Below are 25,283 nucleotides of genomic sequence, written 5' to 3'. Positions count from 1 at the left end.
AAACGAACGTCACTATTCTGCCTCCCGATGAAATGAACGAGTTAGAAATCACGTAGGTGTACACGTAATGTACATAATGGACTGCAGTAGCACTAGCACGTGGCGTGAAAAACGGAGTCCTCGGTTAATAGAATCTGCTCCAAGACTGAAACGCATCCGGACTCACTGTCACGAATTGAAGGTCCTGGGAAGGTCGCCATGTTGTATTTGCACAGGTTACAAACGTAATAAGTCCTGAATTTGCCTTCTAACGTCCGGATCCTTTATTCTAACACTGCTTCACAAAATTATACACACCAAAGTCATAATTGATAAAATAGTTCGTCGGGATGACGATTCGTGCACGTGATTATAAAATACTCGGGAAACTGGAATAACTCTCTATCGCTCTCTTCTCTCTCTCTCTCTCTCTCTCTCTCTAATAATCCCGCACACTTAATTCCAAGAATTACACATTACAGTGCTACTCATAAGAAAGGTTTTACAATTACTATACAACATTAGACTTGTCTCAAACTAAAATGATATTCTGGTTGTTACATTGTCCAGTTGGTATTTGGAATGAAAGATTGCTGCACACATGTCTCATGGCTTCAAAGACTTGTCTCAAGCTCAGAGGGGTACCATACTGGTTGTGGCATCGTGTATGATATTGGGAGGAAAGCTAACAGCACACATGTCATGTCTCATGGCTTCAAAGACTTGTCTCAAGCTCAAAGGGGATATCATACTGGTTTGGGCATTGTGTATGATATTGGGAGGAAAGCTAACAGCACACATGTCATGTCCTTTGGCCCGAAAGACTTGTCTCAAGCTCAAAGGGATATCATACTGGTTGTGGCATTGTGTATGATATTGGGAGGAAAGCTCACAGCACACATGTCATGACCTTTGGTTTGAAAGACTTGTCTCAAGCTCAAAGGGATATCATACTGGTTGTGGCATTGTGTATGATATTGGGAGGAAAGCTAACAGCACACATGTCATGTCTCATGGCTCCAAAGACTTGTCTCAAGCTCAAAGGGATATCATACTGGTTGTGGCATTGTGTATGATATTGTGAGGAAAGCTAACAGCACACATGTCATGTCTCATGGCTTCAAAGACTTGTCTCAAGCTCAAAGAGGATATCATACTGGTTGTGGCATTGTGTATGATATTGGAAGGAAAGCAAACAGCACACATGTCATGTCTCATGGCTTCAAAGACTTGTCTCAAGCTCAAAGAGGATATCATACTGGTTGTGGCATTGTGTATGATATTGGAAGGAAAGCAAACAGCACACATGTCATGTCTCATGGCTTCAAAGACTTGTCTCAAGCTCAAAGGGGTACCATACTGGTTGAGGCATTGTGTATGATATTGGGAGGAAAGCTAACAGCACACATGTCATGACCTTTGGTTTGAAAGACTTGTCTCAAGCTCAAAGGGATATCATACTGGTTGTGGCATTGTGTATGATATTGGGAGGAAAGCTAACAGCACACATGTCATGTCTCATGCCTTCAAAGACTTGTCTCAAGCTCAAAGGGACATCATACTGGTTCGGGCATTTTGTATGATATTGGGAGGAAGCTAACAGCACACATGTCATGTCTCATGCCTTCAAAGACTTGTCTCAAGCTCAAAGGGACATCATACTGGTTGTGGCATTTTGTATGATATTGGGAGGAAGCTAACAGCACACATGTCATGTCTCATGGCTTCAAAGACTTGTCTCAAGCTCAAAGGGACATCATACTGGTTCTGGCATTGTGTATGATATTGGGAAAGAAGCTAACAGCACACATGTCATGTCCTTTGGCTTGAAAGACTTGTCTCAAGCTCAAAGGGGTATCATACTAGTTGTGGCATTGTGTATGATATTGGGGAGGGAAGCTAACAGCACACATGTCATGTCCTTTGGCTTGAAAGACTTGTCTCAAGCTCAAAGGGGTATCATACTAGTTGTGGCATTGTGTATGATATTGGGGAGGGAAGCTAACAGCACACATGTCATGTCCTTTGGCTTGAAAGACTTGTCTCAAGCTCAAAGGGGTATCATACTAGTTGTGGCATTGTGTATGATATTGGGAGGAAAGCTAACAGCACACGTCATGTCTCATGGCTTGAAATACTTGTCTCAAGCTCAAAGGGATATCCTACTGGTTGTGGCATTGTGTATGATATTGGGGAGGGAAGCTAGCAGCACATCTCGTTGTTTCAAAGACTTGTCTGAAGCACAAGAGATATTATCAATCTGGTTGCGACGTTGTTCAGATATTGGAAGGGGGGGGGCTCAGATTTGTCTCAAAAGTCAAAAGACATATTTAAACCCTTTATCCACCGCAGATTTTTTGAAGTGTACCAAAACCTGGTGAAGACTGGGCGGCCTTAATCCCCACTTGGCTTAGGAAAAGTTCCATGGAAAACCGAACGTAAGGACGAGGCGTGCATGGAGTTGGAGTGCAGTGCTGCCATCTTGTTGTTTCAGGCGGTACTGGGGACCAGCGGTGAGCAGTGCACGGACCTGGTATACGGTATGGAAAGAGTCAAGAGAGTGATAACAAATAACTACAGAATGCAACAATTACCAGAAACATGTTTATTTGAGACATGCTATAAGTAACAATGCCTCCACGGCATTACAGAAATACACGACTTTCAAACAACTCAGAACAGATATTCTCCTTTAACTACTTCACTGATGTAGCCCGAAATTCGGGTCCGACGTGCAAAGACTGACGCTCCTGTAGACACGCTCCAATAGGTCAGGACAAGTCTTGGGGTTGAGAAAGTGTAAGGTGTTGGTGTAACACCATCACAAATTCACCAACACCAACACCTTACACTTTCTCATGTCCAAGACTTGACCTGACCCAATGGGCGATATGATGAAGACCAGCAAATGCTTTTTTCTAAAACTCCAGGTACACCTACACTAGGCTGTTCTGTGCAAAATGGAAGTAAAAGCATTTGCTGTCTTTATTCATATCACCCAATGTCTACCATGACTAGCGGTACAACATCCAGATACAATATCAATAGCCCCCTATCAGACAATAATCGAATACTAGATAAGAGGGATCAGGTCGTCTACTAAGTATGTAGACACCTTACCATAAATTTTGGGAAACCCTCCCCTCTCCCATCATCTGGTTGTCCATCAGCGCCGACTTACTTTTTCATTTCTTGCCACTATTTCATTTTAATAATTTCAACCCCACCTGCAGGCACGCATGGGCAAAATGGACTTCAAGTTTACAAACCCCCTTCACTGCAGACACAAAATGAAAAGCCCCTGACAGCACACAGAAACAAAGTGCTTGGAAACGCACCATATTGCTCAAGTAACCCAGCATTTAAATTTTTAAATACACACTAAAATTTTAATGCGCAGTAGCAAGAATTTATATATAGTCTTTATAAATTCTTGACAGTAGTACTCGGGGCCATCCTTTAGATATTGTTCGTTTGATGTAACATACATTTCTTAAAACTTTAGTGCAGATAATTTTTTTTCGTTAAAAAACAAAACTAACAGTTTCAAAAATCCCAAACGACTTCTCGAAATAAAGACAAAATGCCATAGACTGGAAGAAAGAGAATTAACATTCTAACAATTTTTGCTCTTTTCCCCGACCAAAAATCTTTTTATAGGTATTAGAAGGGGGTGTTCTCTATGGGGTTACGTCAAGCAAACAATTTTTATGCGCAGCCATATCCAACACACACTTATTTTCATCACAGTTTATGATTATTCCACATCCTATCCTAACTGCTGAACCTGAATTGTCTGCAATTCCAAATTCTGCGCAGAAGGTCGATGTTCAATTTGCCCATTCCTTTGGTGGCCGTACTCAAATTTGATACGTAGTTCCCCTATATGGGTTTTCGGAAGTATATCTGGTATCCATTCAATTATAAATGGTGTCGGTTCTTTCTGATCTGCAGTCGTGTTGCCTGAAATTGAAAAAAAAATATTAAAAAAAATTCGATTTCAGACCTTTTTCTGTATTTTCAAGTTGATTTTCATCAACTGGAATTCAAATTTCTTGCTCTTCAGTCCATTTCACAAAAAACTGACCAATTTTTTTGGATTTCACACAGAAAATGCAGCAGTTAAACAAAATGAGGGTGTGTAAAACGTACTCAAGAAACTCTCTGTCAATCGACCCCCATCGTAGCTTACCCAATCACACATCAGACTGAATTATCAGGCCATCGTCATCAAATGGCTAAAAGCCTATCACGAACAAAACAACTCACCGACTTTGAGATATGTTCTCAGTTCAAATGGTCGAATTGGCGTCTGCCCCTTTGAGCCAGCCGGTCGGAAAGCATCGTCAATATTTTCAACTTGTACCTTCGGCACTTCGTACAAATCGTAGGTATTGTCACGATTTTCAACAAAACTTCTGGTAACTTCCAGTGGATACTGCAAAAACAACAAGAAACGAATTTGTGTTAGTCTCTAAATTCATGGTCTTCTTGTAGAAGCACGAAGACTAAACTCCGCCAATATCAGTTGTGAGGCCAGGCCTTTCAATTGCATGGAGATCAATACACCCTGTATTTTTTCACCCTATTTTGGGCGCTTTTTATACCGCGCTATAATAGCGCGGCGATGCCTCTTCTGTATGGATGCACATAACATTTAACCTAGAGACGAGGTCGGCATGCTAGTCTTATGCATATCAGGCTTCTTGGATTCATGACTAACTGTGATGGAATGATGTTTGACTTGCGCAAGGATGTGTTTTCTAGGAAATCTCTACCAGGAACCATTGTAAACATGCCCGTGTACATGTACAGTAAGTCCGTCGGCCGATCAAGTTGGGAATGATAAAAAATCCTGCTTTATTTTCAACTTTTGGCATGATTTTTTCATTTTATAACACTTTATTGTTTATGTACAGTTCAGTGTCTGTTCAGCTGAGCGTATTTTGGGCGCAGGGGCCTATTTTGGGCGGATTTTTAAAGGGTCTAATTTGGGCGTTTTGCTCTTTCAATACGACGTTTACCGGCGTGGGGAACATGCAATTGAGAGGCCTGGAGGCACAAGGCAACGTCAACCGCTAGGCCTCGAGTACCAACAATCCATCACAGTTAAGAGATCATGCGAAGATCTTCCATCTTCACAAACGATCACGCTGGTAACACGTCCGCACTAGCCACATCGGGAGTAAGAATTCAGGTTCGTGCCTACCTCTGTGGTGTCAAATATCTGTTTCACGTGCAGTATATTCGTGATGTGCCACGTGTACTTTGTGAAAGTGCCTAACGGTAAAGCATCTCTGCGGACGAAGCCAGTCGTCGAGTTGGGAAGTCGCTTCTTTTTCTGACCGGCTGAGATTCTCTGCTGGAGGCAGTCGAAGAATGCTTGTGGTGCGTGGAATACGAGAGGTTCCGGGTTACCTGAAGATGGACACGTCAGGCAGGATTAACAGAGGATTCGTGACATCACGTGCTGGCCTGACAGTGTTTATTTATACGATTCATGATGTCACTTGTCACATTGCACATTGCACATGTCATGGTCAGGCTGTGTTAACATACATGTAGAGATTCACAATGTCGCCTGTCATGGTCAGGCTCCTTTTACATAGAATTCACAATGTCGCCTGTCATGGCCAGGCTCCTTTTACATAGAATTCATAATGCCAATTGCCATGGTTTGGCTGTTTACATAGAATTCATAATGCCAATTGCCATGGTTTGGCTGTTTACATAGAATTCGTAATGACAATTGGCATGGTTTGGCTGTTTACATAGAATTCATAATGACAATTGCCATAGTTTGGCTGTTTACATAGAATTCATAATGGCAATTGCCATGGTTTGGCTGTTTACATAGAATTCATAATGTCACTTGCATTAGTTTGGCGGTTTACATAGAATTCATAATGTCACTTGCAATGGTTTGGCGAAGTTTACATAGAATTCACAATGTCACCTATCATGGTTTGGCTATGTTTACATAGAATGCATAATGTAATTTGTCATGGTTTGGCGAGTCAAACAAATGGACCAGGCCTTTAAATACTCAACAAATGCCTTATCGCCCACTTACCATCAAATTGATAATGCATTGTTTGATTAATGCGCTCCGTGACACTGGCCAACCACCCGGTGAAACCTATCGTTACTGACTCGTCAACTGGGGCATTCGTGACTGGAAAGGAAACACAGAATATATATGATATGGAAGAGGCATCATGTCGGGATGACAGAATTTTCTATCGATTTTCACAACCATATGAAGTATTCAAAGAATTGTTGTATTTACTTTGTTTCTTTGGCGTTGGGGCTGTCGGTTTACTCTGGATTGGTTTGGTGGGCGTCTGCTTCTTGGGCGTGTTGCCGCTGTCTTGTAAGGTCAGGAGAGCGCTGCTCGCCTGCACTGAAATATCAAAATAGAAAGCTTGAGAAAAAGCACAAAAGCGTGTCTTTCAAATACCTAGTTTGATCGAAAATTACAGTACATTACATTCCGATTGATACAGGTAGAGACAGATGTTTATACAAAGTATCTATGTGAGGAATTGTCAACCCTCCTTAAGAAAGACTTTAGTTTAACCCCTTGACCGCCATGAACTTTAATCTACGTTTTGGGAACTCATCCGTTGACTGCCAAAGACGTAGATCAACGTCTGACTTTCAGTTCGTCATCAGGAGGCCATCATATGGCTCCCCAACAGATCTGCTGCACCTTGCCTACTGAGTCTTGCTACAAAAATTAAATGGAGATGCCTTAGACAATAGCAGACAATCACTTAGAATTAATATGCCACCTCATGGTCGAATTTGGGAACAAAATGTTGTCTCTCAACAACAAAAGAGCTGGGCTACAGATATCTAGTTTTGATCAACTGAGCTGTAGGCCTAGCCCTCCCCTCAAGTGTCTACAAGATCAGTACCCATTCCAATCTTACCTTGTTCCTCCAAGTCTCCAACAGCCACGGTCTCAATCCTTGCCTTCTTGGCTGGTGGCACCAGCAGAGTATCTTCAATAACTATCTCTACAGCCTCCCCGGTGTCTGATGGTTGGTTTGGATCAACCGTATGGTAGAGTGTTATCAACCTCCTCTCTGGTAGGGCTAAAAAATAGAACAGACAGATAGCTGCACTTTTTTTAAACTCACTGATTTAAAAACACTCCCTCTTAAAAAGGAATGTGACAATGCTCAAATCAAACACCTGAAAATACAGTAGAACCTCCCCTTGCGGACACCTCAGCATTTCAGACATGTCCGTTCAGTCCCGATTTTTTCTAAGTCCTTTCCTTTAACCCAAACCTCTGTAGGCTGGACACCTCTCTACTCAGAATTGCGGACACGGCCATGGTGGCTTTTTGGTCTAATCACCTCACAATTACGGACAGTAAACAAAAACAATGGCTTCCAATGTTTACTCAGGTAGTCGATTAGACAGGTGAGAAGTTGGCGTAATTAACTAACATTAACACCTTTCTGGTTTCTCCTTGCAACCCCACATCGATTTCTGTGGAGACTGGGGTAATAATACCATGGTACATTTACATCCCAAAAGAGCTTTGAGCAGGGAAACCTGGAAAAGCGCGACACAAGAACTCATTATCATTACCTTGACTATCCAGGTTGATATAATAGCCAAACTCGTCATGCAGCTTATCGTCACTGGCAAACGCACAAATACAGGCATAGAAATGAACACATCGCTTCTGACTCTCATCCACCTTTGGTACACCTGTTCCAGTTTTAGATGCCTGCAACAGAACAAAAATTTATTTAAAATCATTTCAAAATACGGTAGGAGCAATAATAATCACACAGGGAGAAGAGTTTCATACCTGGCTTTAGATAGGCGACTTATGCAGGACATGAGCTGTTCACATAGGTTACTATACAAGACCACTTACACGACTTAAAAACTTCTCAGGAATACGCTCACCTTTATCTTATTTCCGAAAAATGCATTGCTGTTTCAATTTAGAAATCCATTTACAAGAACTTTTTTACTTGTTGCGTGTCAGTGTTCTCTACAAGGCAATTTGTAAGGGCGTCCCACCCTACCTTGGCAGCTTACCGCCCTTCCTTGGAAGAGCCCTACCTTGCTCTTGTAAAGGGTTTCTATAGGGCCACCCTACTTTGTGTTGGACACTGGCAAAACTTCTTGAATACCTAGGGTACCACCTTGGTTTGAATTAAAAATCTATTTACATCAAGAACCGTTTTACCATTTTAGCAGGCAACATACCTTAAATGCCCGGCAACTACATTGAAATTTATGCTCTGGAGCAGTTCTATTCCTCGATATCTCAAAGAACGAGAAGTGGAGAAATCCCAGCGGTTGTTTCGGATTCGGTTTACACTTTACGACCATGATGTTTTTTGTGACGCGCTGTACTAATGGTCCAGTTGTCTCTGTGGCTAACAACCAGATTGCCTGTTTAGTCTCGTTAGAAACGTTCAACGAGTTCAGAACGGAATTTTTCAAGGTCAACGGTGTCGCCACCTCCGAGCAGCTAATGGCGCCTTTAATGTGATTACACGCAGCGGTGTGGAGATTCGTTTCACAGTTTTTCGGACAATTGTCGACGTAACAGCGTGCGGCTTGCGACAAAACCGCCGGGTCGACACTCTCCGCTGGATTCCCATCCAAGTCTTGAACAAGCGGCAGCTGAACGAATCCGCGGTAGTCTGGACCCCGGTCTCGTAACCGGACCGAAAAAACCTGCACTGTAGACCCGGTGATAACTTTCACTGACTCAGAACTGTGTCCTTTCTTTTTCTCCTTGTCTTTGAACACAGCATTGCAGGCCTTGTTTTTGCAGCTGATGCCTCGCGTTCCATTAAATGTTCCACATTTGGGACACTTCCGCACGCCACGTAACGTTGCTTTTCCGAGGTCGTCGAAGAGATTCTTCATTTTCTCCGGGGTCGTCGATAAATTGTTTGACGAAAAGATTTTGACATCCATATTTGACTGAAAATGGATAACAAATCATTACGAAAAAATTGTGGCAACCTATAATTTTCAATATACTGAGTGACCTGAATCATCAGTGAATGGATGGAATAGCACGTAGTTTATAGTCTACCGGAACGGCAAGCTGATATAATCATAGAATACAGTCACAGTGATACCATAGGTGACATCAGACATTTCATGGAAAAGTACATCCTTTCTCCCTTGCCAGGCCATCCAGTCCACCACACGGCCTCACCCATGCAATCATGCATGCACCTGTCCCATGGCCATCATGAGATCATCAAACATGACCACCCACCCAAATCTGTAACATACAGCTGCACACATCTGTCGGCCGTATACATGCAACAGATGTGAGAAAGCATACCCGAGCAGAGCTTGCCTCAATGCCTGGCCGGCCGCTCTGGGCAGTCCGGAGTCAGGGGCAGGGCTCAGGCCGGATTGACCGTGCGCTCCAGACTCCACGTCGCCAGTCAAGTCCAAATTCTCAAATAATCAATATAATAATTATCAAGACTTAGAGTTTTAGACTAGGCTAGCTAGGCTACTTCACTTCAGTCGAGTATCTAAACCTCTTCCAGTGTCAGTGTCTCCAAACGAATCGCAGCTGCAACAGCCCAACCTTTCTAGCACTCACTCTCAGCTGTCAACGACCCGCCGCGATGTACATAGACTAGTGATGTGCTCTTAGATGCAGTACCATTACCATACAAAAATGTATTATGCAAGATGCATGGAAAAGCTCCACTCCACACATTTTGTACACAAGAAAATGTTTTCGTTTTGCGCCCGAAAAAAACTCCAAATGAACAGTCATCTGGCTTTTATTTTGGTCATGACGAAGCCTAAGCCTTACTCTATTTCTTTTTGGTAGTTAACAAATGATTTAAGTTCAGAATAAATGAATAAAAACCATTATTTAGCAGCGAAAAGTTAGCAGACAGCTCAGAAAATAAAATTTCATCGCCATCTTGCAGGGGCTCGCAATTAAGGTAGCCGCTCGCTGATTGGCCAATAACGTCACGTGCAGCTAATAACGTCATCATTGATTGGTCGATTATTGTCAGCTTTGGGGACCATCTCAAGCATGTCAAAAATAAGTCACTGATGCCAAAACATCTCAACTGATGTGTAAAAAACATGGACATGTTTATTAAATTCACAAATTCACATGGTAACATGTTTATTAGATTCACAAATCCAACAGTAACGGAAGAATGGGAGAAATTAGAAGTCAGGCGTGGTCAGGATTTTCTCTTTATTCTCCAACTCGGACATGTGGATCAGCATCCTCGAAAAAACCAGAGTCGGTCGTGTCCTCCTCTCTGCACCCCATCCCACACATGGTCGTTAGCGGCCAGTGTTGGCCTGAAGTTCAGGATGACATGTCTGTGGTTGGTGCAACTTCAACCAAAGACAGTGTCCGACAATGAAAAAAGGTTGTGTCCCAACAGAAGAACCGTCTTTGCCCAAGCCAAGGCCAAGGAAGGAAACACCAAGTCCGACGGAATGGATAAACGATGTGATGCCAACTCCTTGTACCTTCAGATAGATATGATCTGCAGATTTAACTGGTTGGACAGGAGTTACAATGCACCATCCAAAACATCAATCTTTGTGAGTTCTGAGACGACCCGTCCGTTGTTCATAGGGAGTTTATGAGAACACAAACAAATAAAGACGGAATGTATAGAACTGTTCTGTATATTTCATTCACATGGATATGCAATTGAAAATGACATACCAAACATTTACAGTGACATTTACAAATACAAAAGAACCTACTGTCTTTAATAAATAAACCAGAATAGAGCACAGTGATCTCACAAACTTCAACCAAAACATCTCCTCCACAGCAGTGTAAAATAACTGATAAACCATAATTTACAATATTTAAAGGCCTACACCGTTCGTTAAAATATTTGAAATATGTTATTGAATTCGAAAATTTCCAATTGCATGAATACATACAATAGATAAAATTCAGCACTGCCTCAGTGTAGACAGATATACAAATTACTATAAATGCCACATTTCAGAAAATTCGTATCCATAATAACTGCACTATGGCATTGTGTACTACTGCATTTCTATTTTCCTGGACTTCCCGTATTTACGAACGGCGTACCCCTTTAAATTGCCAAGACTCCAGAAAATGGTTGACCTGCCTAACAATGGCTGAGAAGCCACTGTTTGGCATCTTTGAGTTTGACAGTGAAGACCTATTAATTCAGAGCCTTGTTGTTATTTTGCGGAAAAGGGGGCTATGTTCTACAGGGTGAGGCAAAAATACTCCTCTGAATTACCGCCTCAATTGACTGAAGTTGGATTTTCTTTCTCCAAAACAAGTATCCCATAATGCATGCCCCACACCAGAACTGGATGTCCTCCAAGGTCTAAAGATGATTACATTATGAGAGAAAAGGATACCAATTTAATTTAAACCAGTTTGCCAATTACCTTATAAAACCTCCAAACTCAAATTCGCCATGACGTCACCAGATATCTATCTACCACAGCCCTGTCCAGAGTACAATTGTATACCCAACAGTGAAGAAAACAGCTGGCAGTACACGTTAGTACAAAGAGGCTATAATTGTGCCACTTTAAACTCCACTGCTCTATATTACTGAATAAACTACACTATGAGAACCTCTACCAGTGGTGCTAAAGCAGTGAATGTCTTGCTGACTATACTCAGCCTCATTGTGTAGGGGGCTTGAGTCTTCAAAGCAAGTGAAATGTTCACATCAGTCATTACCATACGCAAATAAAATCTGCAATCAACAAAACCACATAAATGCAGAATTCTTCCGGAGTCAACGAATCAAATTAGTTTAAGGAGTAGATCGAATTACTTCTTGGCCTGCATTATGAAACAGAATGAGCACATAGAGGGTCAACCTGGTTTCATCTGAAAATGTACACAAACATTACACAAACTGCAAACACTGCCGGAGGCTCATTATCATATCCTGCTTTCCTTTAACATCACCCAGATAGACACAACCCCTTAGGCCAGGTTTATATTGGATCCCTACTGCCTCAAATCACAATTCCTTCGGAAAATACCATTGGAAAAAACCCAAAAGCAAAAATTTGTATCCGTTTTTCCGATCAAAAATATTTTTGAACGAATTTGTGCGTGAAATTCGCAAAACTTTAACGCCCCCACAAAATTCGTTTACAGCATTCTTTCACTCCATGAATATTTAATTACAGATACCATTTTTGATTGGCCTCAAATTATTTATATAATCTACAAAGTTTCAGAAACATTACTGACAACATTTTTTTGGATAGATTCCAAGCATCTGATCACTCACTATACTGCCTAACATGAAAAAAGCCGACCAATGTACGTTCCAAAAACTAAACTTATTCTTTAGAGTCATAGCGAACTATCAAACGTAGGCCTACTGATACCTAATGTTCCATTAACTTCTCAAGCACATTTTAACCCCCCCTCCCCTCCTCCCTTCCCAACAACAGCGCAACTTCATTTATTACTTTTATTATTTTTTGCCCGATTTCTAGAGAGTTTACGGAGAGCTGTGACAAAGATCTTTTCAATTCTGCTGTCAAATTTTAACCCTTTCTAGAAAGGGAAAGCGAACAAAAATCGGAAATGTCTCATCGGGACAGCCTACATGTACATGTATACAGTGAAGCCTCCCACAGCGCACACCTCTCTAATAAGGACAACCTCTCTATTAAGGACACTAGTTGTGGTCCCAAATTGGTTGTTTCCATTCGATTTGACCTCTCTAATCAGGACACCTCTTAAATAAGGACAATACTTGTCAGTCCCGCAGGTGTCCTTAGTAGAGAGGTTCTACAGTATCTAAATGTGTATCAGCATCTTCCCTGAGATGCAGACAACTAGAGAACAGTTCGCAACACAACAAAATCAAGGCACAACTAAAAATCACCGCTGCAAAAAACAAAGTAGAAAGTATAGTTAGCAAAATGAAGATGTCGAATGAAATGCAGAATGTGATTGTACAGGGTGTTCCAATATCATTTCTGGCCGACGTGATATGATGAAATGTCGCACAAACACACAATAACTTGTTAATAGCACATTTGTCATTTATCCCTTTAGGCCACCAAGAGGTAAGAATGTATGATCTGACACCCTTTTAAATGCCTACTCTGTTATTCAACAGTTTGAAAATTGAATTCAAATTTGAAAATTTCCAATTGTGTAAATATGCAGTGAAAATGATTTTTAAACAACAACATTGTTGAAATTCATATTCAGTGCGAATTTACACAATCAGAAACTTTCAAATTTGAGTTTGATTTTTAAATTTTTTAACAAATGGAGTTGACCGTGAAGGGTTTAACCAACCAGCACTGCGATGATTATAATACATCACTTTTTGTACAGATGTTTTCTTTCTGAAATTCTAAATATCCGATTATTTTCTAATTGCATAATAGCACTCCCTAAATTTGTCGACAGCATCATAGACTTTGAGCTGGGAAAAAGTTTTTATTCCGTGCGAGATGATTTTTGGCATAGGCACAAAACTGGTATTTTCCAGAAAGAAAAATTTGACCCGTTCATCAAATTCGTTCAGACTGTCAGAAGCACAATAAGGCCACACTTAAGAAATAGTTTGTTTGATGCAACCCTACCCACCCATAGTCATAGAACACACGTCCTACTCTAAACTTTTTGAGTCGGGGAAAGAAGAAAACACCAGAAATATTTAATTTCTTCTAATTCTTTCTTTACTTTCAGGGATCTTTGGGGTTTCAGGGAAAGTTTTGTTTAGTTGTTAATGAAAATAATTTTCTCCCTGCCAATCTACCCTAAAGTCTTTGGACATGGTCCATCAAACAAACAATTTCTACAGGATGGCCCGGAATGAAATGTATGATATCTGCAAATTATAATGTACAAGTGATATGACTATAAAGCATAAACAGACAGCAGAAATGTCGCACATCAGATGTTCAATCTTCATATTATGTCAACTGCACTTAGTGTAATCGACTCGCAGGTACATTTTGCAAATTGTCCAATCCAGAATTTCCAATACCTCATTATAGACTGGGCACTCAGCTGCTCAAACATCTTGAAAGCTGGGCTGAGGCGCATCTGGAAAAATTCCGACACCATTGGGGAATTCTAAAACCGGTATAATTTTCTATCAATGCAAGAACGCCAATAGCACATGATACTTCATGGTAAGAACGAAGGACAGAAATGAGAAAATCAAGTTGCCATCGGCCTGGTTGTTCGAAGCAAATTTTGTCACTAATGCTGGTGTTAACTGAACTTGACGTTGGGGACAAAAATTATTTTGAACAACCGGGCCTGTTGTTCAATTCCCAACCAACCTGATTTTTTGCACTTCTTTCATTCTTAATTCATATGAGCCAGCAATAGCAACTTGTAAACAGCATATACAATAACTGATGGCAGTCAAACGTGACACAATTGTGCTTTCAATTTATCAAAAGCTGTGTATCCCAGTGAAGACAACAGCAGAAATATGATGCAGTTAGAATTTTTTTGTCATACATCAAACCTTGAACCCAGAATTGTACAAGACTGCTGAGTCTTTTTTTACCATAAGCACGCACCACAAAATACTGTAAACACCAAAAATGTCCACCTCTTTTTTTGCGACTCGCCAAAATTCTGGGAAAAAAATATTTTCTGAATTTTTATAGCGGATTACTAACTTCTTTTACATCCTACCTATCCAAAACCTCGATTTTATTTTCGCAAATTGCGCCTTTAGTGAAATCCACAAAAATAAAACACCCACGAAAATTTGGCAGTTTACAGTATACCAATGGTCTTGATCAAACTAGACAGCTTTAATACAAGATCCAATCCCAGTCTTCTCAATGTCAGGATCAATAAAGCCAATTCACATCACATCAATTCAAAACAAGTTGTCCTCTCGGTATTATTCTCATGGGAAAATTCCCGACAAAATTGGAACTTTCTTAACCTTTTATGTCAAAGTTTCTAAGCTGCATTCTTGTGACAAAAGCTGTTTTCTTTCAAAGCCTGGAAGCAAAGCTTGACTGTGAATTTCACACTGGCCAGGCTAACTCAAAGGAGACTTTCGATAACATGCCTAAACACTCTTTCAATGTCATCACACATTTTTACAAGAACCAAAACTGGACCTCTCTTCGAAGCTCATCATTGACGGGTACCACGGCAGAGTCATATACGCAAGACGAGGCCCGAAAGCGTCACACTGACTGAATCTGGAACGCCTCAAGAACAAACTTGAAGCTACACGATCCGCAGCTCCACCATCCAAGAGAAAACAACTTCTAAATTCTTTAACGTCGCCGAAGACTCGACGACTAAATCGTTGAAAGCATTATCCTCGCTATCGTCACCCGCCAAGTTTTACCTCTGTTGTGAGATGTATGAATACGTGCGCGTCGGCGAATGAGGATCCACTTCGGGCGTTTGAACGTTTAAAAAGTCCCATATCAAGATCGTATCGTCATGTGAACTGCTAACTATCTGGAATTCGTCGAATTGAAGTCGGAATACTCGACCAGAATGTTCTTGCTGGAAATGGAGAAAATGGTTTGAAAGGATGGATTATTTTGCATTCTCCACACCGACATGATGATATTCAAGCATTTTTTCCCTACCGTTGTTGACCGCCATCTTGGATGTGACTGAACATTTCACATATTGTAACTGGACTGAGAGTAATTGGTAATTGGACTGAGAGTCAACGGTAATTGGGACTTGAGTAATTGTTATTTGGAGAGGGAGATCAGTGGCAAAGTGGCAAGAGCACCGGATCTATAACCAGGAGGTCATAGATTCGGCACTCATACCGATCAGCACAGTTTCACCTTTGTGTCCTTAGGGACGAAGCACATAACCCAGGACGAAGTTGGCCGCAGCACTCAAGTGCCGAAGTTGATATAATGATACCTACCACTAATGTTCTCAAACAAAGTGAGCCCGAGGGTGCTCTTGGATCTAGAGCTGCAGCCAGGTCCCACACTTTGATTTTTCTGAAATAAAGAAAACCCCGATCATCGTAAGATCCAAATAGTTTCATGAGCCGAGTTGTTTTCACATCTAAAATTTTCAATGTAAAGATGGTGCAATTAATGCTTATTTTTGGTCTTATTTCGAAAATTCAAAATTCTACTGAGAGCTGAAGCATACATCTTTTTATTTGTGCAGCCTAATTTTAAATGAAGGGAAAAAACCGAAATCCTCTAAAATTTGGTAATGTCACATCCCTGAATATGTCAGCATCGACTTACCCATCATATGCACCGCTGACTATCCGCTTATTATCGAATCTTATACACCGGACAAGCTCCTCATGTCCCTCAAGAACTCGCAAACAAGCACCGCATTCAATGTCCCAAAGTCTTATTGTGTTGTCCGAGCTACCACTGACAACTAATTTGTCACGATACTGTAGACACGCTATGCCACGTTTGTGGCCGTTTAGAGTCCGTACGAATTCACAAGTAGACGTGCTCCAAACCTGCAACGAAGATTGAAAACAAGTGTTAGACACCATTTCTTGAGACTGGAAACCACCAAATTTTTGTGGGCCTATTCGTTTTTGCGAATTGCAATATTTGACTTGAAAAACTATTCCACGACGTCAGACGGAGAAGAACAAACGTCAAAATTAGCTATTCAGGTCAAACCCCTGTGACCTCGCAAACATGCGACATTAGTCACATGCGATCAAGATCATAGGTAGCGGTGATTTAAATCACTTGTTTGCGCGGCACTTGAGTGACATTGCCTCACCTTGATTGTTCTATCACCAGATGCTGATACGATGTATTTTTCGTCGAAGTCCACGACGTTGACTGCGGCGCGGTGACCGACGAGAACTCGCCGTAGGTTGATCTCCCGCGGGGCCTGCATGTCCCACACGGCTATCGACCGGTCCTGAAAAATAAGTAATGCTATGACAACTTGGCAAAGCTTGAAATGATTCTTCTGTGATGCTTGGCAATTTTCATGTGCATACAGTTTTTAACAATGAATGTTCATGACTTGGTAATTGGTAAACCTTTCGTAAAATTATTCTCCTACCTTGGAACACGTAACCATGATACCATCACAAAATCGTAGGTGAAGCACGGCCTCGCAGTGATGAATCAATGTGTTCATCATTTCACCAGTTTTTACGTCCCACACCCTGAAAAACAAAAATAGTAAGTTCATGTGCCCTGCACTGACCACTGCAGACGACCGATTATTGTCACATGCGATTTAAATTGCAGGCCACTGCACTTTAAATCGCTTGTTTGCTGAACGCTTTAATACCTCAGATGCAAGAGTGCATAATAGACTCGGACTTTCATCTGCATCGAACTGAGAAACACTTACCTAACGGTAGAATCACTGGAACCAGATACAATGATATTTTGATCATACTGAAGACAAAGAACGGAGCCTGTGTGGCCGGTTAAAACTTGTACACATTCCAGTGAATTCCTATCCCATAGCTGCAAGAATGAGAAAAAGGAATTTTAGTAGCTTCCAAACGATTGTAATATACATGTTGTATCACGATAGAGCACAGTCCCTTGAAAAACTTATAAGTTATTTAACCTCCGTCTCTATTGCTCCGAAAATAGATAAGTGATAACACAATTTAGGTCCATCGAGTTCCATCGTGGGACAGCGCTCAGGTTGTGGAGCAGCAAAAACCTCTCCGAGGGTCTCCCACCTCACCGAGGGTCTCCCCACCTCTCCGAGTCAAGGCCAACCACCTTTCAGCTCCCCACTGTGGCGAGGTTATGCCAGGACAGGACAAATCCCACAGAGACAACAAAGATGCAAGGTGTCAGTCTTCCACTTCTAATCTAACACTTTGAATTGCACAACAATTACTTTTTTCTAAAAATCGCTAACCCCTGGCATGCAAATCTGAAGAAAAAATTTCACCTGAATGCGTTGAGCATCGAGAACAGACAGAATGCCACTCAAGGACTGGATATTCTTAAGCTTGAGACTACCCAGAGTAGCACCCATTTTATGGCAATATCGCAGCACAAGTTTCAAAACAACCTCTTGTATTAGTTATGAGTGTTTAACAAAACAATTTGATACTCTTCCCAATATGGATGCAACCAGTTTATCAACTAATAATGCCATCATCTTCATATTAAAACCTCTCAGTCTCGAACAGCATGACTCATCTGTCCTTAGCTCAACGCACCCAGGTTTTTAAAAATAAGACTTTTGATGGGAAAATTACCTTCATGGGCCATACCTTTATAGTGTTATCCCTCAGTCCGCTCACTATCTTCTCGTCATCGTATTGTAGGCAGTAGACGCCCTTACTTGTTTCGCTGCGGCAGTGAATTCTTTGGAGCGTGTGTCGGCCCGTTCGCCAGTTTAATTCAATTTTCTGAAAAGGGAATTAGAGAACTAGAAATTTGAAATTTGCTTGTCAGCAAATTTGATAGCCCCCACGGGCCCAAACAGTACACGTATGGAGGATTGAAGTCTATTCCGTTTCGCAGATGATCTATTTCCGGACAAACACGCTCGCGCTTTCTCAAAATCACACGCTCAATAACATTTAAACAACACCCTAACCTTTTCAGATGGGCAGGATGGATCATCGATAAGCATTTAAGGCTATTCCTTTATTTTATTCCTACATTCAACCGTCGATCTTTGCTCAAAATACTCGACAGCTCGCCACTTCGGGGGATCCCCCACTTCGGCAAAGAGATACCGCCGCCATGATGCATGAGGATATGACGTCACCATTACGGGGCGGAGCTTATGCTAATGTACGTGTGATTGACAGAATCGTGCCGGAGATTTGAAAGCAAATCAGAAAATCGGTGCATAAAAACGCTTCAAAAGCATCAAAATGAACCCAATTTTTGAAAAGTCTTTGGTGACGTTGAATGGTAGGGGTTATGTTTGGTGGTATACGGAAGAAAGATTTTTGGTTTATTTAGGTGTTTTAGAGAACACTCACAATAACGTTTGTGGGTGAACAGATAGAAGAATGTAGAACTTCCAGCAATATCAATATGGTCCCCAGACTGTGGGTCTGGGGCCCATAAATATATCATGCTGGCTGAGGTCGGACTTGAGATGAAATCCTAGGACCGGGATGTTCCCCCTGACTCCTTGCAAATGATCCCAAGGGCTATTTGATAGAAGATTAGCTAGAGAAAAATGTTATAAAAGTGGAGTATAAAGGGTCGAGTAAATAGGTCACCTTATCATTTGCTCTTGGGCACAGCAGTGATAGGTTCTCATAATTCATAATGCTATGCATTCCCGAACTATGCACTTGAATATACCTGGATGAGTCATCACTGGAACCCAGGGCTCGAGAGTTGGGGTTTAAATGTATCAACAGGTGTCTAAATGTATATATCGAAATTCTAAATTCTCTGACTTTCAAGTGCCAATATGAGACAACAATGACTTCATCCATTTCAGTAGCAAGGACTTAATTTGTCGCACCATACCTGAATATCACCTATGATTTGGGGGTATAATCTCCTATAGAACTTGTGATCTTTGGGTGGCTCACCAGGCTTTGGTCGGAATAAATAACCAATCCTGAAAATCAGAAAAGAGACATTTTAATTTCCTTTGACAAAAACCCTGTTGACATCCAAGGATTATGATAATTATGTGAACTGAGTGTCTTTTCAACCACCCACAGGCCAGCGTTCTCCACACCCTTTACCCCCAGGGAGTCCGATTTCCACCACACCACCTATAAAAATGACCTCCTAATTCGATTTATCCACCTTAAAATGCTACATTATGACCCCAAAAGCCTTTGAAATGCTTCTGAAGTCCTTGAAATCTTCAAAATAGGACCTTTTAACCTTTTAACATTAACAAATTGACAGTATTTCTGCCGTGGTTCCCGTGTCATGGCAGCCCAAAGGCAGCCAAATCCAAGGTTGACTTCAAATACGTACCACTGCCGTCTCTCAGCCAAACCTTTCCATAGCGTATCGGTTGAGACCATATGTTCAATTAGTTTCTTCCATAGCGTGCCATCGGAGATCACACGGTACCACTCTTTACAAACCAGCTCGGCCGCGCGGAGCGACTCAGCGTCTAAATACGACAGGATCTTCTCGGCGACGTGGTCTAAACCTTTTGCTGGAAACGAAAAAGAGGAGATAATGGCCATTGTGAATCACACTGTACCACTCTTTACAAACCAGCTCGGCTGCGTGGAGGGACTTGGCATCTAAATACGATAGAATCTTCTTGGCCACGTGGTCTAAACCTTCGGCAGGGAATGAAAAAGGCGGGATACTGCCCGGCGCTGTTACTCTCCTCGTGACAAAAGCAAAGCCAACAGTAACACTTGACCATACCTGGCAATGCTGAAATGAAATCTCGCTGTAACATTGGCTTCAGGAACGTGTTGATCTGGCCGTGTTGATGATGGCACATCATCGACAGCATGTGCTCGACGAAGTCGACCTGGTCCGTTTCCGTCCACGTCTCGAAGTATTTCATACACGCTTTTTTTTCCTGTAGGTACTGCGCCGAGTGCTCTGGCGGCTTCTTCGTACTGCGGACCATGGCTGCACTTTGGGCCTAGAAAGATAAGAAAGAAATTGTGTGAATAATTTTTGATTTAAAGGGGGACTATAGGCAGGAGTAGAGGGGCTAATTTGGCCATCTTCAGGTGACTAATATACACTGTACGGGCCCCGGCCTTGGTCATGTCTGACTTACCACCAAATAAATTCCTCGTACAAGTATGAATCATTTTGACGTACTGTGAGAGACCCCTATTGGCGGCTTTGTGTAACATAGTGTTCCTTTAAGAAAACAATTTTTCTTCTTTCTTCTTCTTTGTGTTCGACTTCACACCATTGGTTTTCAAGAACACTGTGACGCAAACTTGCCTCTTTCCCCCGAAGCTTTTCTAGGAGAGATGTGGGCTCCGGCCAGGACTTCCCTTGGTTGGTGAAATCAGAGGACATTCCCCTAGGATGTGTTCAGAATCTTTTCAGAGACACCACATTCACAGATGGCAGATTCACACAAGCCTAGTTTTCTACCGGTAATATGGGTTTTTTTAAATAAAAGGGGGCAATGTCTCTTCCTAATCAGCTCGCATGTGGCTGCTTCAAGAAGTACAAGTTTTTGGTGCAACAGCCTATGGCTGCACCTATCTTTGAGTCCAGAATTGAGTGCAATGTTTTTGATCACAAACATCTTTGTTTTCCTGATCAGTTATTTCATCACAAACAACTTATTCATTCATCCACCAACACTGCATACAATTACACTGCAATTATTTCCATTCAGTAGTGCACTTCCTCCCTGGTACAACTAGAAATTTTTGTTGAAGGTAACAAAACACTAAGTAATCGCATGAAGGTGAAGAGTATTGTCCTGCAATAAAGTCTCATAACAAATAACCAGCTTCCGGGTCAATTTAACCACAACATAATCGAATAGTTAATATGCGTAATAGGGGCCGTTTTCATGGCAAAACCAGGAAGTAACTGGCAATTATTTACGGAACATACCTTGCGCTGTAAAGGGTGCTATCTAGGGAATACAGCAGCTGGGAAAAAGAGGGGGACAGCATCCAATTTCCAGATGTTCCAAAATTGCATGGTCAATTTCAAAGATTATTTCATGAATTGAGGGGGGGGGGGGAGCATCTGGTGCACCCCCCTTGGATCCGGGCCTGGTTAATCCACTGATAACGCTCATACTAATCAACTGACTTGCTGACACGTTACCGACAAATGTCTTATCTCAGTATAAATTTCTATGCGTCGACAACCAAGCGATGGTTCTTCAGAAAGTCAGCGTGGGTGGTAGACTGTCTTGAAATTGTAATAGGTTACTCATCTTCGATACCACAACAACAGTGACTCCAGCTAGGAAATTGCTTCCTCCATGCAATTTCTTGATCAGTTAGGCATTTTGACTCACAACCACAAGAATTTATGAATAAGCAACACGTTAATGACTCTTGGCAATAAAGAGAAGTCGTACTTAATCGTACCTCCTATTTTAAACAAGTACAAAAACATCAATGCGGTTTCCCCTTGCATTGCAATGCTCGTAGCCAGGTGATTCACCTTCTCATTGCTGATTATTCATCAGACCTGTCAAGACTTCTGTCTCACATATGTTTGAGGCGGCATTCTTCGTGTTCTAGCAGGCGGCATACTAGCCACTATTGCCTCAAACACAGTAGTTAGGGCCAAGGTGGCAAACGCGCCTCAAAACCAGGAAGTGCACAGCATACTTGGCGCCAAAATAACACTTTCTCAAAACATTTGCAGTTTGATTTTTTTTTGAAAGATCAGCATTTCTTTACTATCAGTATCATAAATCATATCATTGTTTACTTAACTCAAAAAACATTACAAGATTGAACCAAGGACTGTGGCCAATTTGGCACTTGTATGGTAAACTGCTGTAACTTTATTTCGATGATAAATTATAGCCATTCGACATGTTCTGGTGACTGGTGGCACTTCCAGTCAACACTGCACTCCAATCTCACTGAACCATCGTCAGTAATCTTAAAATGTAGCCACACTGTTCTACACCAACATCTCACCACTAATATTGACTCAGACTGCGGTTTGAGCGAGATTTATAGGTTTCCATGGCAACGCATGCATTGACAAACAGGTGTGCCGCCTGCAATGGACACTGAGTCAACGGTAAACAGGATACAGTCAAGGTTACTCGAGGACATTTTCATAATTGCAAATCAAATAGATTCCGTAACTATGGCAACGGAGGGAGGATGACAGAGACAGACACAGCGTAGGAAGCACTCAAATCCCAAATCGGAAAAAAGTAACTCATCCCTCCATTATGTGTAACCCTCCCACCCTCAGTCTCAGAGTAGACAGAGGGTGCAGTGTTCTCCGCGAGAATTTTTTTTGGGCCGGGTGCTGCAGCCATATTTTGACACAATTAAGAATTCACTTCAGTTCTGTCCGGGTTGGCAGCAAAATCTGTCCAGGTACTCTTAACAGTAAAACCAATACCAACTCTATGAATCTGTCCGGGTGCTAACTTTTTTGTCCGGGTGCTTAAGAGAAAAAAAATTATTCTCTCTGGGTGCTGCGCCTGGACAAAGAGCAGAGATAGAGAGGAATGGGTGGTCAAAGGACACCACCCTGACCACAAAGCTCTGCGGAACTCGAGGACAACTGACAAACTTAGGCAGTGTCGAGAAAAGATTTTAGGGCAAACCCTGTGAAGTTGTTCGAAATCCAGAATCAGACAAATTAGAGTGAGGTGTGCCACTGTAAAAAGAGGCGCGCGATATACAGAAAAGTTACACGTATTTTTTGGGTGGTATGGGCGGAATCTACAAAGGCAATACCGCTGGAATTCCCCGTCTGTTCTTTTGCATTGATTTTGGTACTGGCACCTCATCTCGCGCCAGGCCAAAGTGAGTGACCATCGGAATGGGTCGCTTTGTCATTATAAAATGGCTGCCGCACGTGACTTTGGAGAAAAGATGGTAGACGATGCTGACCTGTATGCCGGCTTTGCGATATACAAATGTGTTTTATTGTTTATTGGATCAGACTGCAGTTTTTTGACAAAAATAGAATAGCTGTTGGAAGAAATTGATATTATATTTATAATAGGATGTGAAAAATTTGGTCCATAAGGCTATTAGGTTAGTGAGCAGTTTTTATAGTTTACGCAAGTAACCCGGTCAGGAATGTGTCTGGACACTGTTCATTCTTTTTTACGCTACTTTACCCTAAAGCCCTGGTGCGCGAGCGTTTGGGCTTGATTCATACCGTGCATGCGCTTCAAGGCGCAAGATCCGGAGGTTACCAAAGTGGGGTGCTAGAATATTGAACACAAGTCAAGATATTGGATTGATCATCACGATAATTTGCTTACCGGTCAAATCGTCCCCGATCAAAGTCGTCCCCTGGAGAAATCGTCCCCGCTGATACCAAATCGTCCCCGAGTCATATCGTCCCCATGTCAAGTCGTCCACGTCTTCATACTGCACTTCTGTTGCGTGTTTCTCCGTCATCTCAACGGCCAGTATTGTAGTTTTTTACAGTTAAAATACATGTAGGCCTACTCATATGAATTTTAGTAGAACATTGATGGCGTTTTGGGGTATAGAGTTGTTATCTTGGGAAAGGGTTCGGGTGATGTGTAGGCCTACCGGATGCTACCGGTATGCGTGCTGGATAGGCCTGGCCTACCTACTTTTGACTTTGGACTTCCTCTCCAATATGTAGGCTAACATAACATTAATTCGAATGAATAAAATATTTACAATGTGCTTCTGCTAACAACCTGGGCCTGGTTGTTCAAAACAATTTTTGTCACAACCCTGGCGTCTGAAGGCTTGACAAAAATTGTTTTGAACAACAGGCCCTGATGCTTTCTTGCGTCTGTTTTTTTACATGCGGTCCCGGTGATGCCATGCAGAGTACCTGCGTCTTCGTCGCACTTGTCAGAACGCAGAGGATTTTCATCAGAATAGTGTTGTGGGAGCCAAGTATCCGGGGGTGGGTCAGGAATTCGGGATGGGTGATGCAGTCGATCGGCGGGGGCTCCGGGTATGAACAGTGTATCAGTGTTGGCCCCCTATTCTGTTATATTTAAAAAATAATGGAGAAATAAACTCGGACTTTAGTTATCAATGATTTATTAGGATGCCACTACTGGCCTTATGCCATACCCCATACACCACCGGGTTCCATCATGCACTGGCGCCAGAAACCAGGACGATTTCACCCGGGGACGATTTGACATGGGGACGATTTGACTCCTATGAGCGGGGACGATTGCTACTGGGGACGATTTGACTGGATACCGATAATTTAATAGGCCTAGTATTACTGGTACCCAATTGCGATTGCAAATGGAGAATCTGTCACAAATAAGCCTATCCTTTATCATCAACCAGTTATGTAGCATTTGGTTCAGAAACAAACCATGAAGATAATGTTCCTACAATCTTCGAGAAAATAAAACAACATGAATGAGAAGACAACATCAAAAAGAGATTGAGAAACAGGAAACAGCAGTCAAAATGGCGACGAAAATAATTTGTTGGAAATTGGTCAGCAGTTTTGACCAAAATAGAGGCGTTATATTCGATCTTACCCTTTTCTGTTCTGACTTGTCGTCACCTATGATGTTTATTTCCATTTCGGGGTCCATTTTGACTTATTTAGGGGCTTGCAGACCCACCAATTCACCCCCAAATTACGGAAATCGACGTGACGAAAACTTTACGAAGGGAAATTCGTGACGTCACACGCGCAAATTAGTAATCACGGAGTAACGTTATATCTTTTTCTAGGTTTATTAATTA

General features: G+C 41.8%; 2 protein-coding genes across 5 annotated transcripts; both read right to left on the bottom strand.

Annotated features, from left to right (window-relative positions):
* Positions 1 to 2,561: 2,561 nt before the first annotated feature.
* On the bottom strand, positions 2,562 to 9,935 carry LOC135489700 (uncharacterized protein C2orf42-like). Of its 3 annotated transcripts, XM_064775191.1 has the most exons (10): positions 9,866 to 9,919; positions 9,320 to 9,438; positions 8,218 to 8,946; positions 7,585 to 7,726; positions 6,915 to 7,079; positions 6,269 to 6,382; positions 6,053 to 6,154; positions 5,189 to 5,397; positions 4,249 to 4,417; positions 2,562 to 3,942 (listed from the first exon to the last, which is right to left on the bottom strand). In XM_064775191.1, exons 3-10 carry the CDS (start codon positions 8,938 to 8,940, stop codon positions 3,749 to 3,751), a joined length of 1,818 nt encoding a protein of 605 aa, XP_064631261.1. In that variant the 5' UTR covers positions 8,941 to 8,946; positions 9,320 to 9,438; positions 9,866 to 9,919; the 3' UTR covers positions 2,562 to 3,748. The 3 variants fall into 3 exon arrangements, with proteins under 3 accessions (XP_064631261.1, XP_064631259.1, XP_064631260.1); XM_064775189.1 differs by lacking the exon at positions 9,320 to 9,438 and having other exon boundaries at positions 9,866 to 9,935; XM_064775190.1 differs by lacking the exon at positions 9,320 to 9,438 and having other exon boundaries at positions 9,809 to 9,929.
* Positions 9,936 to 10,640: 705 nt separating this feature from the next.
* Positions 10,641 to 25,213, bottom strand: LOC135488976 (F-box/WD repeat-containing protein 1A-like). 2 transcript variants are annotated; one of them, XM_064774007.1, is made up of 11 exons: positions 25,073 to 25,213; positions 20,308 to 20,533; positions 19,900 to 20,086; positions 19,435 to 19,528; positions 18,195 to 18,347; positions 17,321 to 17,439; positions 17,024 to 17,129; positions 16,733 to 16,876; positions 16,228 to 16,457; positions 15,891 to 15,969; positions 10,641 to 15,508 (listed from the first exon to the last, which is right to left on the bottom strand). In XM_064774007.1, exons 1-11 carry the CDS (start codon positions 25,127 to 25,129, stop codon positions 15,341 to 15,343), a joined length of 1,563 nt encoding a protein of 520 aa, XP_064630077.1. In that variant the 5' UTR covers positions 25,130 to 25,213; the 3' UTR covers positions 10,641 to 15,340. The 2 variants fall into 2 exon arrangements, with proteins under 2 accessions (XP_064630077.1, XP_064630078.1); XM_064774008.1 differs by having other exon boundaries at positions 18,210 to 18,347.
* Positions 25,214 to 25,283: the final 70 nt, after the last annotated feature.

The sequence above is a fragment of the Lineus longissimus genome, chromosome 6, assembly GCF_910592395.1.
Source record: "Lineus longissimus chromosome 6, tnLinLong1.2, whole genome shotgun sequence".
Lineage (NCBI taxonomy): Eukaryota > Metazoa > Nemertea > Pilidiophora > Heteronemertea > Lineidae > Lineus > Lineus longissimus.
This window is presented reverse-complemented; position numbering and strand designations above follow the sequence as displayed.

What these genes read in the sequence shown, in the direction of transcription:
- LOC135488976 (XM_064774007.1), bottom strand. Translation starts at nt 25,129, where the DNA reads ATGGACCCCGAAATGGAAATAAACATCATAGGTGACGACAAGTCAGAA. An exon ending in AAATCATAGGTGATATTCAG is followed by an intron (nt 18,348 to 19,434) that starts GTATGGTGCGAC and finishes TTCCCTTTTCAG; the next exon opens with AAAATTGAATTAAACTGGCG. An exon ending in TCCAGTGATTCTACCGTTAG is followed by an intron (nt 17,130 to 17,320) that starts GTAAGTGTTTCT and finishes TTTGTTTTTCAG; the next exon opens with GGTGTGGGACGTAAAAACTG.
- LOC135489700 (XM_064775189.1), bottom strand. An exon ending in TGGAGACTTGGAGGAACAAG is followed by an intron (nt 6,383 to 6,914) that starts GTAAGATTGGAA and finishes TTGATATTTCAG; the next exon opens with TGCAGGCGAGCAGCGCTCTC. An exon ending in GAGAACATATCTCAAAGTCG is followed by an intron (nt 3,943 to 4,248) that starts GTGAGTTGTTTT and finishes TTTCAATTTCAG; the next exon opens with GCAACACGACTGCAGATCAG.